This window comes from Anopheles funestus, chromosome 3RL (assembly GCF_943734845.2).
Source record: "Anopheles funestus chromosome 3RL, idAnoFuneDA-416_04, whole genome shotgun sequence".
NCBI lineage: Eukaryota > Metazoa > Arthropoda > Insecta > Diptera > Culicidae > Anopheles > Anopheles funestus.
This window is the reverse complement of record NC_064599.1, coordinates 82,988,020-83,003,189: the sequence shown is the minus strand read 5'-3', so window position 1 is coordinate 83,003,189 and position 15,170 is coordinate 82,988,020. Positions and strand designations below refer to the sequence as shown.

Sequence of the window (15,170 nt, the reverse complement as noted above, 5' to 3'; positions counted from 1 at the left end):
AATAGAATAAAAAGTAGGATTTATGTTCGAAGTCAAATATTGCGGAAAATTTTGCAGAACTTTAACGCGAATTTAAACAATTGTTTGTTTAAGGTGCTTTAATTTATTTTAATGCAATTTACAACGTTTACACACTTAATTAAACTTAGTTTACTTCTTTAAACAAAAAAATGCTTCAAAATCCATATACCTACTGAACAACACAACCGGTCGTGTACTGTACTATTGGTAACACAAAGTTACGCATTGCATGCCATTAGGCAGGGCAAGCAGGGAAAGCCAAGAGCGACAACCGTTTGTAAACGTCCAATTGCTAATTGTATAGCAATGCATACACTCTAAGATTTACATTTAATTATAATAGAATATTATGACATTCATTTTCATTAAATTATTCTAATCATTAATAATCTAAACCTTCAACTAGCCCCTCACCCATGCCTGTGCATCGTTCAGTTGTAGAGAACACTCTGCAACTGAAGTCGCATAGCAACTTTAACGTGAGTCGATTATTTTGCCACCATTTTAAAATGTATTTGAACTGCGTGAAGAAATAATGGAGAATTAGATTTCATACAAACTTTAACGTGCTCAAAGGCCAACAAAATTCCTAACAAAACCGCGCGTTACCTTCTGTTGGATTCCGCGGCAGCTTTTCTCAGGTTGGCCACGTTCACTGTCCGCGTCACGCCAGACATACCATCGATGAACTTGGTCCGGAACAGCACATTCGCATTGTTAAACATACCGTCCTTCAGCGAAACGATGATAAACTGCGAGTTGGTAAAGTGTGCCTTCAGCATGTTGCCGATGTTTTGCGTGTGGGAAAGATCCAGCGCCGCGTCCACCTCGTCCAGGATGTAGAGCGGTGCCGGTTTGTACTTCAGCATGGCCAAGATCAGCGAGAGCGCTACCAACGATCGTTGCCCACCGCTCAGCTCGGTTAACGATTCCTTCCACATCCCGTTAAAGCCAACCTTGACCTCGAGACCTTTCATGAAGTTTACGCCATCCGGTGGTACCAGCTTAGCCTGCGTGCCGGGCAGCAGTGTGCTGAAGATACTTCCGAAATTTTCATCCACCTCGCTCCACGCCACCTTCAGCTTTTTCTGCTTCTCCGAGTCTAGGTCGTTGATGATCGCTTGGATCTTATTCTTGTCGTCCTCAACAACCTTCTTCCGGCGCATCACCTCCTTGTACTGCTCTTCCTCCCGCTCCAGCAAAACCATCGCTTTCTGGTTTACTTTACGGCTCATCTTATCCTTAGAATCTTGCAGCTTCTTTAGCTTCCGGCCCGCCTCTTGTGGGTCTTCCTTGTTGTAGTCGTACCGGGTGTTCTTTACACCGAAAAACTCCTTATCCTCCGGAATCCACGGATACTTTTCCTCCATTCCGCTAATCCGATCGTAACCGTCCTTGTTATCGCTATTAACTTTCGCGATCTCGTTCTCTTTCTTCTTAATTTCAAGCTTCAAATCTTCATTTTGCTTCAACAGTTTGTCCCGCTGATGATACTTCGCCTTCAGCTCTTTGCTCTGCGAGTTCATCTTTTCCTTGTGTTGCTTTATTTGTTGCTTGAGTGCGGTCACTGCTGCTGTCATCTCATCGCTCGTACCGCTCACTTCCGTCAGCCGTTGGATAAGTGTTTCAATCTGTTCCGTCAACTTTCCCGCTTGCTCTTTGGCGGTGACGATACCCTTTTGAAGTTCCTCGATTTCCAGCTTTAGCGTCTCGAAGTCTTGCTCGTGCTTTTTCCAATTCTTACGACTTTCTTCACTTTTCTTCTTGGTGCGCTTCATATCCTCTTCCGCCGACTTTAGCTCTCGCTCGCGATGGCCTTTTCCGTCGGCAATCTTGGACTGCAGGTCTTTCACCTTCTCAGCGCAATTGGTTTGTGTCTGACGCGCCTCCACCATTGTGTTTTGTAATGTTTCTAAAAGTGTAATACAAAACATTAATTAGACTTTGTTTTCCTGCTGGCTACCAAACTAATGCGTATGATTTGTAATTTTCTACACGTTACTTTATTCAAAATCTTCTTTCGCTTACCAATTTTTTTCTTCAACTCTTCAATTTCTTCCTGAGTTTGCTGGAAGGACGTCTGAGCCAAGCGCTGCTTCAGGTTGTTCAGCTCGTAATTGAGCATATCGTGCTGTTCCTTTAGCTGTCCAAACCGCTGGGCAGTTTTCTCGATATTGCTATTGAAATAAACCCATCCAAGTACGATGAATTAATTAGTCTAACAAAAGGAATGCTCCTCCGCCCCGAACCTACCTTATTTCCGCACAAATATTGCGCAGCTCTGCTTCTTTCTCCTGCAACATTGCCTGTATTTTGTTGATTTCGGCCACATCCAACAGAACCGCGGTACCCTTCGCTCGGGCACCACCAGACAGGGTACCACCCGGATCAACCACATCTCCGTCGAGTGTAACCGAGCGAGTTTTGATGCGCGGGTGAAATGTGATCTTGTTTGCCACCTCCAAATTCTTCACGATGAACGAATGTCCAAAGGCGAATTGCATCGCTTGATCAACCTGCGGATCGTAACTAATGCACGAAAGGGCCGTCGTTACGTTTTCCTTACCGACAAGCTCCTCCGCAAACTTGGCCACCGACGGATCGATCTTACGGCCCGTGATTTTATTCAGCGGAATCATCGTTGTGCGCGTCTGCAACTGTCCTTTCTGCAGCAACTTTTTGCTTGTCGTGTCTGTATCGGTAATGACGGAGTAAAGATTACCACCGGCTACAGTCCCAAGGGCCTGGGCGTACTTTGGATCCTTCACGGTGACTAGCTTTGCCACCATACCCTTCACCGATCGCCGATCGAAGCCTGGTTCCGGATCACGGTACTGCAGCTCCCAACGGTGAGCATTGCGGCGATCTAAATCCGACCGCAAACTTCGAATTTCGGTCTGCAGTGCCTGACGGCGAGAGGATAGCGTTTCCATTGATCCTTCCTCGTAGCCCGTCGATTGCAATTCGTTCTCGATCTGCCCGATCTGGCCCTCAACCTTCGTGAACTTGCGCTTGTCTTCGAGATACGCTGCATCACTGTTGTTCATGTTACTCTGCTTGTCTCGCAGTAGTTTCTGCGAATGTTTCAGCTCCATCTCCGACTGCTTGATGGCCGTAGTGGCTTCGGCCGACTTTTGTTTCGCTGCAATCAACTGGTCTTGCAGGGTGGCCGCTTCACCATCCTCATTCGTTGATAAACCGGCCGTAACAGCTTCGAAGCGCTTTTGAGCCTTGGCGAATGCACTCTCGTCCCCTTCGCACGCATCCTTGAGCGTTTGGAATGTTTCCCCGCGACGGTGCATCTCCGCTTCTTTCGATTTAAGTGCTTCCTCATCGTCACGAATACTTTTCTGGAGATTCTTTAGCTTCCGCTGCTCCACACCAATGCTATCTTTCGTATTGTTCCGTTCGGCGAATACGGTTGCTTCCTTTTTGCTTTCCACAGCTAATTGCTGCTCCAGTTCTCCCATCATTCCGCCACCCTCAGTATCAATACGTGTCTGCAACTCTTTGGCTTCCTGGTCGAGAGATTCTGCCGTCGAGCAGTTTGATTCGATCTTCTTCTCACTTTCGTCGATGATCGACCGCAGGCTAGCAATCGTTTTTTCCGATTCCTCGACGCCTTTGCAGAGCTGCAGATATCGGTATGAGACGTACAACCGCGTCAAGTACTCGATATCGCGACACACTTTCTGGAACTCGATATAATGCTCGCGCTCCTCCCGGAGCTTCTCAAGCTTTGGTTCAATTTCTTCCCGTATGACCGCGTACAGCTCGTTCAACTTAGCGTCCTTCCTTTCGATCAGCTTCAGCGCTGAATCACGTTTTGCCTCGTACATGCTCGTACCAGCCGCTTCTTCAATCATCGACAAAATCTCGTGCGGTTTCATGTTCAGTACCTTCGTGATGCGTCCCTGCATGATCAGAAAGTTAGGATTGTTCACGTTCAACTGCACCGAACAGAACAAGTCCTGCACACGCTTGTTCTGTACCGACTTTCCATTGATGTGATACTTGTTCTTTCCACCAACGACGATCTGGCGCGTGATGGAAATTTCGCGGCAACTTTCAAACCCAATCGGACACTGATTCGGGTCGGAATTATCAAAAATGAGCGTCACCGTAGCCTTCGTTATGCCGGCTTGTCCACTTTTGTACACCAAATCCTGCAGCGATGTTGCACGGACCTACAAAAACAACATTCAAAATCATCCATTCAATCGTTCTGTCACCTGTGGCGAAAAAAAGGCGGCAAAACGTTTGCCGGCTATTTGGCGCGCTGGATCGGTGTAACCGTACTTACGTGAACCAAATTAGAGATGCCCAGCACGAAGCAGATTGAGTCTAGGATGTTGGATTTGCCCGTCCCATTGAGACCGGTGATGGCATTAAACTCGGGATCAAATCCTTGCACTTCGGTACGCCTTCCGTAGGATTTAAATCCATCTATGACGATTGATTTGATGTACATTTTCGGGCATTCGGATTGTGCGACATCAACTGTGTTCGGAAATCACATCAATAAGCACCGCGCCTTTTCTATTCACGCAACTATGCCTTATTTTAATTCTATTTATACAATGCTACCATAATTGTTTACGGCTTCACTTTTGTTGGACGCTCCGTGCGTGTATATGGGTAATTTGTTTCGCTTTTTCTATTTGAAGCTGTCAACACAACGACGGTTTCATTTGAATCTGGCATGTGCACTAAGTTCATTGCACGGTCCTCGTGGATGACATTGTGGTGATTTTTGTACGTTTTTCTTTTGGCGTTTTTACACTTTCAATACTGCATGGAAATTATTTACGAACGATAAAAGGAGAGAATAGAACGTCTAAACATCCTTTATCTTTTGTAATATGATTTTTATGATAAATTACGCTTTGAAAAATATGATTTCTTGCTTTCAAATTATGTCACACCGCGGCGCTGATCAAACGGAAATGAGAAATTCACCACCGCCGTTTGACAGCGCATATCTCGTAGCTGTCACATACAGTTCAGTGCTAGCGGATCCACTTCCTTTCCTTTTCTAGTTTTGTTGTGCTACGAATCAAACATGCCTAAAGTAAGTGCTAGCGAAATATCGTTGTAAATGTGTATTTACATCCACTGTGTCGATAAGAAGTGTGTAAATTAATTGTTGATGATCTATTGTTGCAGGCACGCAAGGAGAAAGTAAGCGCAGTCCAGGTTTTCGGACGTAAGGTAAGCATGAAGCGGGTCGTGTCGGCGATTCGGATGAGCAGGCGGCAGAAACGAGCTCTGCTGTTGACGGGGAGCAAATGTCAATGGAAGTGCGATTGTGATTATGCTATGCTACGCTGTATTTTCAGAAAACCGCCACCGCCGTTGCCTACTGCAAGCGTGGTAAGGGATTGTTGCGTGTGAATGGTCGCCCGCTGGATCAGATCGAACCGAAAATCCTTCGCTACAAGCTACAGGAGCCGCTGCTGCTGCTGGGCAAGGAAAAATTCGCCGGTGTTGATATCCGCATTCGCGTGAGCGGTGGTGGTCATGTCGCCCAGATTTACGCTATCCGCCAAGCCATCTCTAAGGCGCTGGTGTCGTTCTACCAGAAGTACGTTGACGAGGCGTCGCGTAAGGAACTGAAGGACATTCTGACGCAGTACGACCGAACGCTGCTAGTTGCGGATCCGCGTCGTTGCGAACCGAAAAAGTTCGGTGGTCCAGGTGCCCGTGCCCGCTACCAGAAGTCGTACCGTTAAGGATTTACAACCACACACATATACATTCACGCTGTGCATTTTGGCTGGTCAAATTATTCTGTACGCCGGTGTCAACTGGGAGCAGCTGTGTGTGGTACCCTTTTCGCATGGTGGCATGGTTGGTTGGACTGGCCAAACAGTGCGTGGCGAGTAACTCTCTCCATAAGATAACGCGTATATTGCTTCAAGCATAAACAATTTTGTGAGGAAGGAATAAACGGTAAACATCTGTACAATCTTACGGAAACAGTAGTGGCACGTTTGTTATTATGACCGAAAAGAAATGTTTTAATCGTAAAACACAATTCGCAATTGATTCGGAACAAATCGAAATGAAATTTTGTGTGGACTGAATCCCACTAGCTTGATGGACTCTTTTGTACCGGATAGCAGAAAGTGCCGGAAAAGTCGATAACAAATGCTAATAGAACCAAATGATGAGCTTGTGAACCACACAGCAGATTTAATTCTGAAACATTAACCTAGACTATTATTCGTAAGCAACCAGCCATATTCTTTCTTGATACATATTCAAATATGGGAGCTGAACACGGTTTGCTTGTAATTCGAAATAGTATGACTACCGATATACGCCACCCGATAGCCTGGCAAAGAAGGTATCTTACGACGATCATCAGTGGTCAACCTGATAAGTGTACAAATTAACGATTCAAATTTGATAGCAATTTTATTCCCGAAACTGATACCGATACAAGTTAATTATGGAACTGAGTGCAGAACTCCATCATCTTTGTCTGCCTTAAGCCGTATCCATACTTTCCAGCCCTTCCGGCACCAGATGACGCACAACTGTATCTGTAATGTCCACCTTGAAGCTCTTGCTTTGCAAAATTGCCGTCGTGCCTGGTTTGAAATCATACGCCAAGCTACGAGTGCCCTTCTTGTTCGCTTCCTCGTACGTGCGCAAATACTCAGTCGCGTCCTTTCGGATGACGCACAGGTCAATGTTCGAACCGGAACCCAGATCGTTGAACACACCGGCCGCAATGGCATCCCGCACCAGCTTCTTGCCTTCCTCTTCGGACATATCGGGCTTCCAGCGGGACTCAAACACGGACATAGCGGCTAAACTTCCCGAGCCCATGGTTGCGTACGGCAGCTTGTCGGTCGAACCGTGCGGGTAAATACAGTAGATGTACGGACCGGTACTGTCCACTCCTCCCAACACTAAGGCCGCACTGATGTAGCCCTGATAGCGGAACAAGAACTGCTTCAGCATTGTATTCGCCACAACGACTGGCACGGTACGGCCGGTGTTGAGTCGATGCAGCTCCAGATTCGAGGCAATCATCTGTGTGGTCATTTCCGTGTCCGCCGCAGTACCTGCTCCACAGCAGTACATGTTCTTTGCCAGATAGTGGATCTTTTCGCAGTTCTTGTCAGCTACAATCGGTCCTTCAGTGGCGCGCGTGTCCGCACCGAGGATGACGCCATCCTTGTAGATGATTCCGCAAATGGTGGTTCCTGTTTTGATCATTTTCGGTGGCACAAAGCCACTTTTAACCAGCTGAGCATTGCTACGGGAAGGCACCAACAGTTAGTTTCAACATGACTCGCCATCTCCACAATCCGCTTCTTCAGAGCCAATACTTACCGGCGACAGTTTTCGAAACTGAATCCTGGTGCCTCGAATTCACGAGCGATATCAGTAGTCATTGTAACGGTGATGGAAAACTAAGGACAATGCTTTGCAGTTAGGTGATTGTGCCGTTTTGTGTATTTTGCTTGATGGCTCTTCCTTTCGGCAATTTTGCTGTTTCACCCTTGCGTCAAAGCTACAAGGTGCGTAGAGCATTCAGCAGCGGATGGAAGCTGTCAAAAGTATATCAGCACACCTTGACTGCTAGAAATTCAGCCAAACCCCAAGTACCGACTATTTTAAACAATCCGTCCTGAAGTATGAAATCAATTTTACACAAATTAAATCCAAAAAAATTGTTTGTATTTTTGTGACGATCCTCTCAAATTGGTTTGGTCGTATTGTATGTACGAAATTTACTGCCCGAAAATGTGTTGATTGGTTTCGATCAGTTTTGACACATTCATTTTTTTCAGCACTTGCGCACAACGAAACTCACCGGACAAATTTCGGTCAAATTTCGCCAAATCCTCATAAACATTCCGCCTGTCGAGCAGTTAAATTCGAGCAGTGAAACCGTGCGGACGTGTGTTTTGTTGTTGCGGGTGCGTTGTGTATTTCTATTTAGTTTCTATCGCTTAGAACATAATAAGACACAGTTTCCAAATCATGTACCCTATTGCGCAAAGTAACGAGCCAAAAGTGTCCTTCAGTGTGATAGGAAAGAAATCAGCATTAAAACCAGTTCTCCCGTTCCTCTCCCTCTGCGGCGGCCATCTTGTTTGTGTGTATTAGCAAAACAGAAGCGAACGTTTATTTGGTGCGTGTCAGCAAGTGTGGTAGATAAAATTAAACCAAATATGCGTCCAAATGGGTGCACTCCTTTGCGAATTGTCCGATGATTCGTTCTGGTGAGAATCCGATAGGTTCCCGGTGTTTCCACGTTCATCCAGCGCGGCAGCGCGCGTTCTGGTGAAAGTTGCAGTTGTATAGGATAGAAAGGGAGAAAAAGAAAGTGTACACACACAGTGACGACCCCAAAAAAGCGCTTATGGATACGGACAGCGGAGATGGGGCTGCCGCATGTCACCATGTACAACAAAGGCGCTCTTCTATGTTGACCATAGCAACCGGGTTGCGTTGGAAAAACCGGATCAACCAAGGGGAGGCGTTGAGGCGTCCTGTTTCCGTCGGAACACTCGTGGTGTTATGTGTTTGCCGGGTTTTTAAAGCAGTGATCAAAATTGTTTTGCTATTGCATCCCTAGGGAAGGAAAAAGGGTCGCAAGTTTTCACCGTTTTTCTGGGTTTTCTTCCCCTTTTCCCTGGGTCGCGTTTCCAATCGCTTGATTGCATACGAATTTCACTGTATCGCCAAGTCATCAATTGGTGTATTTTATTCGAGTGTGCATTTGTTTTCTTTCTTCCCTTAGCCATTTCACAGTGGAGTAGTAGTGTGTGGTGGCGCTGATTGCGTGCGGCTGTATTATCCTCCGTGCCTATGTTTTTGTGCGTGTGTGTGTGAATGTTTCGTGTACTCAGTCAGAGTCAAGTGCGGTGTTTTAGTTTTTTTCTTCCGTTCAAGAGGTTTTTAGTTTTACGATTTTCCGGCAAGCTTTCCCGGCGATAGGTGATGATTCTTGGTGGTGAAAAAGATTATAAAAGCGAATAACACAATCCAGCAGAGAGACACATACACAGGTGCACACATAACACACATTTCACTCGCGGTCGTACGGGAATCGGAAGCGGGATTCCTGCCGTGAGCTGAAGTGCCGTCGTCCACTAGACGGAACGAAAAGAAAAGGAAAATAGCGGAAACCGGCTTACGGTAAACGAGACAACCACCGGGCAACCCACCAGTAACAATTTCCGGAGGGAGAGCGTCCAACAGCCAATGGTTTAAATGGACGCTACATCCATCATTACGCAGGTGTCGCGGGATGACGAACAGCAACTGAACAGCAGCTATCCGAACGAAAAAGGTAAGCGAAACAGACATGGACTAGTAGGCATATTTTCATGCCTGATCGTACAGTGCGGCGCAAAAGTTATACTCTCAATGGAACGTTTATGAAATTTTAATACAAAACTGGGTTCTTCAGGACCACAAAATTATTGGGGGATCGGGTTTGCATATATACATCTTTAACTGTTAAATCGATAATACTGATTTACAGATAATGTACATACTATTTGGGTGCAAAAGACTCTCGATTTCTCAATGTCTGATTGTGGTGAGGGCACTTGAAGTTATTCCATATTTAACTCCAAATCAACCCTTCCGAACGAAGTGAAATATAATTCTATAAAAGAAAGAGATCGAATTTGTTTTCCTAAAAACAACTCGATATCGAGTGTTTTTATTTTGTTGCGAGACTGACTGTATTAGAGTAGTCTCTTGTCTAAATTTCACTCAAAATATTATGCTCAGCTATCCGTTTTTATTGGCTGTGCTCTTTTCTGGCAAGATTTGTGTCATATTTTTTTAGTGAAAGTAACGTTGAAGATTTTCAATTCCGAAGCTACCCGCATGCCTTGGTTTTGTATATTAAAATTATCCCAACCTTTTTGGGGATCAAAAGGCCAAAATTACGACATCGCATAAATCTTAATGGAATTATGCTTACGAGATACTCTACTTGAGGATTGCACCAGCGGAACTGCTTTTGCGAAACGACACAAACCGAAGTAAAATTACCTTATGAGTAATTATAAACTTTACCCGAAAGAAGATTTTACGAGTACTTTGTATACCTACCTCTTCCATGGTTAGATTGCTCGATCTCTTCCTAAAAAAAATGATAATAAAAAAAATTGCACGATCAAAAGCAACCAACAACTGGCTGTGTAAATGCGTTCGCTTCGTTCGGTTTCAGTTGCTTTGCGAAAATAAAAAAGCATCAACCACTGCCTAATTAGTTGTTATGACAATACACGTTTGTAAAGTTTGTTCATTATGTTGTGCTTTCATCGACCGAGTTCCCACACCACCTTGAACGGGACACGGGAAGAAAGAAGAATTAATCGTTGGCGCCGTTTTGAATGCTTTCTTGCCTTTCTTCAGCTGCGTGCGTTTTTCTAGTGTGTCTCGTACTCCACTGTTTACTTCGCACAGTCGAGAACGAGTTGTTGTGCCGGTGTTTGTTCTAAATTTCCCAGTTGTGCTGGCACCTTTGCCTGCTTCGTGCGATTTTACGACATAAAGCGAAGGAAGGCTTCAAATATGAGCGCGTGGGATTTTCTACCGGATTGTCGTAGTGTTTTGCGTGTTTCCGTTCAATTTCGTGTGTAACTTTTTGCTCCCAAACCCTAAAGAACTGTTTGTTTGGCCGCCACAACGCTTACAGTTTGGCTTAGCTAAATTGAAATCGATCGGGAAAAAGGAAGACAAATGTCGATTTGGCAAAACATAGCTTCTTGCTTGTTACCACCTTCCACCACCTCCATCCACCACGTGGCGACTTTAGCGTACGCATATAAAACGAACAAACCCCTTTGTGTACTACGATGCGCAAAATGTTACAACGCCAATATACGTACACTTCTCCGTTTTGATTGGCATCATTTGCCTCCTTCGGAGTGCTGAGAGTGAGCGTGTATTTTGTTGATTTAGAACACGTTCTTACACCCACCGACTACGTCTATTTTCCTTTTTTAGCGGTGAACCACAACTACACACAGCAAGGCCCAGTGCAAAACCCGTTGGGGGCGTCATCGGTTTGCCGGCTGCTGTTCGTCTCTTGGCAAAGTTTCATTTCGATTTGGATGGAAAAGGGATATGTTTATCTCCCTTTTTTTCCTTCAACATAACGCGCCAATTTACAACGAAGGGGTTAGCGGGATAAAATAACTTTTTTGTTATAGGAAAACATTGATAGAACAAGGGATGTGTGACTTTTGACCTTCCGAAATGTTACTTTCAAATTAGATTTTTTTTTTGTTTGGTGTTTAAAGCGAATACGCTCAGGTTTTTAGAACTTTTTAATTTTTTATTCTGTTTTTTATTTAAAGCATTACTGTAGTGAAAAGAAACTTATTTCAACCAATTGGCATTAAAATAAATCAATTTTAATTTTTTTTTAAATTTCCCAAAAAAAGCTAAGGCTGTACCTTAGGAAATTTTCAAGATTTTCAATTTTTTTTATTTTTTTATATTTTTTTATTTTTTTTTTTAATTTAAAGCACTATTTGAGAGAAAATAAAGTTATTGCAACCAATTGTCATTAAAATAAATCAATTTATACAATTTTTGCTAAATTACTGTGAATTTTGACTAGTAGCAGAGATACCTTTATCGTCAAAAAATCAGTCATTTGTTACTAAATTTAACAGTTCTGTACAATTGTGCCTTCTTTTGCTTTTGCGAATACCAAAGGTACAACTTTGTTTTGTGTGAAAATCAGTAAAAAGAAAGAAATTTATACTGAAAGCATATTGGCCTATAGATCGGTCCCAAAACTCGAGCCATAATTCATGCACGACCGCTCTATACTGGCTCAAGCGCTGTCTTGCCTTTGCGAATCCCGAATATGCGAAATCTTTAACGAATCTCTGACGAGAAAGTCGAAAGAAGAACGAATTCCCTTCTTCCCTTGATCATAGCGTATGCGTAACAGGTGCAACGATTTTGCCCACTTTTACCCATTCTAATGCTGACGCATTTATACAGAAAGGAAAAATCTATCAGCAGCACCAGCTGCTACATACGACCGACAAAAGGACGGGCAAAAATTTTGCTTACCGGTTTCTGTTGGTGTTTTTTTTTCGCTTCTTCCGTTGTCTCTTGTCTAGAGATTAACGAAGGTGGAGGACAACAGATTTACGCGAACCGCAGTAAAACCCAACGCTTCTTGGGGTGATTTTGTCTTTTTTCCACCCCTTTCTATTTGCTATTTTACGTGTTTGTTTATTGCCTTTCAGTTAGCTGGAGGTTGGTTAAAGATTAGCACTTTCAACGCGCGCTCGATTCGAACATTTCCCACGAAGCAAAGCTCCGCATGTTTAGATCCCGCGAGATTGATTTATTTATCCGTTGGCGAGGGATTTCTGCGCTTGTTGTGGCAGTATTGTTAGGTTTTTGGTTGTTGGCAGTCAACCCCGGGCCCCGGACTGCTGAACAGACTGAGTGAGTTTTTCGAAACAACCCAAATGGGAGTGCTTATCAGAGGTGAACAGCGTCTACAAGTTGCCTAGAGTAAGCTGTTGAACTTTTTCTACTCTGATTTGTTCGCTTCTGAAGTTGGGTTGTTTTTTTCGTGCGTAAAAGTCAATAGTTTGTGAACATCATCACATCTAACTGCTCGACTTCGTTGTCTTCGATTTTAGGGAATTGCTTTTCTTGCCTTGATTAACATCGTCCAACTTCGCTTCTGGAAAAGAATCTTTTTTCCACACAGATCAGATGTGTAATGTACTTTAATGTATTAAAAAGAAATTACTTTAGACAAGATAAAAGACCGATCAAGCATCGGCAAGATTAAATAAGGACAAATGAAAGACAGAGCAAGAGTCATACAGGGACAAACTTCCCTTTAATTGCTTAAAATCCCTTTACTGCTTGGTGCTATCATTCTCTACTGCGTTTGTGTGCGAAACACTCGTGCTTTGAATCGTTTTTGCACTTGACACCATACAACTCAAAGTGCCACTTTATCCCGCGAGACGTATTACATTCGCTGTGGAAACTTGTCCTATCTTTCTACCTTTTAACGCTTCAACAGTGCATAACGACGAAGTGGCAGACTCAAACACACGCAAACCGTGTGCTTCTAATCAAATAGGGAGACACTTCGGACAAACATTGTTTGGTTTAGAGTTTATTAGCGAACAGGTTTTGTTGCTCGAGGTGTTGAATGTGAGTCACAATGTTGTGAAGGTGTTAGACATTCCAAATAGTGCTAGAGTTCCCTTAATTTCCTCTAGCGACTTCACCGGAGACTCCACTTTAGTCTAGTAATCGATGTTCTCCCAGGGATTGAATGCTTTTATGCGTGTGTTTGGGTGCGTATCCTTGAGGAATATACATTCACAATGCCCGAACAGAGCGTCGTAACCTTACAGCAGAAATCAAATCTCGCTTCTAACTGTTGCTTTTCCATTCAAATTTAATACCGAACGATGGCTCGGCGCAGAGCCGTAATGGTGCTCTAGGCCAAGGTGCTAAAGGTAACGACGGCGTGTGCTGCAAAGCTAGTCCTCCTTCCGACCACGACCTGGCGACGAGCGAAAGTCACGGACGACAGCTTTGCCGGCACCATTGCCTTGGAAAGGCTCGATAATACTACGCCACCTTCGCCACTTCGGTTCCGTTTTCCCCCTTTCTGGTCAGTATATACGTTCGCCTGCTTCCGTTGTGTTGGGTCTCGTGCGCACGTCGCCGTCCAGTCGTCAGGGTGTGGAAAGTGTGTCAATAGAAAATGTGCAGCCGACGACGACGACGACAAATTCCTCCACTAACTCGGACGCTCGCAACCTCCACTATCTGGTGAGCTGCAGAGAGTCTGGTCTAATCGAAGTTAGCTGTCTAGTCGTTGTTTGTAGGATTCTGGCACGAGCACAGGATAGTAAGAACTACGGTGACATACTCCTGGTGTAGTAAATAGACTTCCTCTGAGGGATTAACCGGAGTCATTCCCACGGACGTGTCGCTCCCGGTCTTATGTCGCCAGAGGAGTTAAGAAGCGCAACGATTGTGGAGGTTCTCCATCAGGTTCGTCGTTATTTGAACGCCTTCGAAAAGAAATCAATAATCTATCAATAATTTTGATTAACAAGACGTTTCCTTGGTAGCGTCCAGACCACCACACACACTGGTGGTTAGCAACATCGTACTCCGTGGGGAAAAAGGCGAAGAATTGCAGTAACTTCAGATTTTCCCTGCTTTATCAAAATTACTCCAATAGTTTAATAAACACAAGGTATTGGTAGGATAACATATCATTAAAGCTAGAAGTTGTTCATATTCAACACGATTGCCCCTAACAGCGCCTCAGTTTTTGTTTTGTTTACACGAGATAGTAATTATACAGCGCTTTATCGTAAATGTCCAAGAGGGTGGCGAATCTCTAAACAACTGTGGAGTATATGAGGCCTTCGTAGTAGCCTTAATTCCGTGGGGATTTTTTCGATTTCGACTGAGATTGTGGAGATCGTTCTAATTTAAAAGGTGATTAAATTGAAAGAACAGACGTTTCCATGGCACAATGTTTGTATAATAGACTTTGTTATGGAATATCTAGCATTCATCGGAACCAATTTCAAGACAGATAATAACTTGGAACGCGCTTGCCATCCATATTGGTTAGCAAATTGTTGGAGAAGTTAGTCGAATGACGAAGAACTTGTGGCTAATGCAATAAAGTGTTTATTTATTGTCCGATTTTAGTACACTCATTGAAGCTAAAGTCGCCAGTACAACTCCCAAATTGCCGATATGCCAACATTGTCCTCTTTAGCTGATTGTCAGATGGTTGTGATGATGGTTTGTCGCGTTGTTCTTGCAAACTGATCCATCACTTAATGAAGTCGTCCGCTTTGCTGTGGCTATTATGATAGTGTGCCCGTCTCAAATTGTGACAAGAGTTTTATGATGTCTTAATTTGATGATTTCGAACCATCCTACGTATAACTTAGTTCCAGATTAGTGCCTTCCCCCGCTCGGATTCCCTGCTAATGTACTGAAGCGCACTGCAAAAGATTGATACAAGATCGATGATTTATTTAAAAAGATTCACCCAATAAATCGATTTTAAAATGGACCTGGCTGATGTGTGTGTGTGTGATTGAAGTCTCGAACGTTTGCATGGACTTTGGAAC

General features: G+C 44.0%; 4 protein-coding genes across 6 annotated transcripts in view; 2 read left to right on the top strand and 2 right to left on the bottom strand.

Moving 5' to 3' along the window:
* Positions 1 to 80: 80 nt before the first annotated feature.
* On the bottom strand, positions 81 to 4,753 carry LOC125767470 (structural maintenance of chromosomes protein 2). The gene is made up of 4 exons (XM_049434077.1): positions 4,325 to 4,753; positions 2,275 to 4,208; positions 2,050 to 2,198; positions 81 to 1,933 (listed from the first exon to the last, which is right to left on the bottom strand). The coding sequence occupies exons 1-4, from the start codon at positions 4,490 to 4,492 to the stop codon at positions 627 to 629; spliced, it is 3,558 nt and encodes a 1,185-aa protein (XP_049290034.1). The 5' UTR covers positions 4,493 to 4,753; the 3' UTR covers positions 81 to 626.
* A 245-nt stretch (positions 4,754 to 4,998) lies between these two features.
* Positions 4,999 to 5,994, top strand: LOC125767509 (40S ribosomal protein S16). Its single transcript, XM_049434150.1, has 3 exons — positions 4,999 to 5,092; positions 5,188 to 5,232; positions 5,361 to 5,994. The coding sequence occupies exons 1-3, from the start codon at positions 5,084 to 5,086 to the stop codon at positions 5,751 to 5,753; spliced, it is 447 nt and encodes a 148-aa protein (XP_049290107.1). The 5' UTR covers positions 4,999 to 5,083; the 3' UTR covers positions 5,754 to 5,994.
* Positions 5,995 to 6,422: 428 nt separating this feature from the next.
* On the bottom strand, positions 6,423 to 7,588 carry LOC125767501 (proteasome subunit beta type-7). Its single transcript, XM_049434141.1, has 2 exons — positions 7,369 to 7,588; positions 6,423 to 7,291 (listed from the first exon to the last, which is right to left on the bottom strand). Exons 1-2 carry the CDS (start codon positions 7,428 to 7,430, stop codon positions 6,514 to 6,516), a joined length of 840 nt encoding a protein of 279 aa, XP_049290098.1. The 5' UTR covers positions 7,431 to 7,588; the 3' UTR covers positions 6,423 to 6,513.
* Positions 7,589 to 7,895: 307 nt separating this feature from the next.
* LOC125767500 (phosphatase Herzog) overlaps positions 7,896 to 15,170 on the top strand; it is a 60,656-nt gene continuing 53,381 nt past the window's right edge. The window contains exons 1-2 of one of the 3 annotated variants that reach the window (XM_049434138.1): positions 7,896 to 7,958; positions 8,786 to 9,337. In XM_049434138.1, the coding sequence (XP_049290095.1) occupies positions 9,259 to 9,337 (79 nt within the window). In that variant the 5' untranslated portion in view covers positions 7,896 to 7,958; positions 8,786 to 9,258. The other 2 variants (XM_049434137.1, XM_049434139.1) reach the window with 2 other exon arrangements.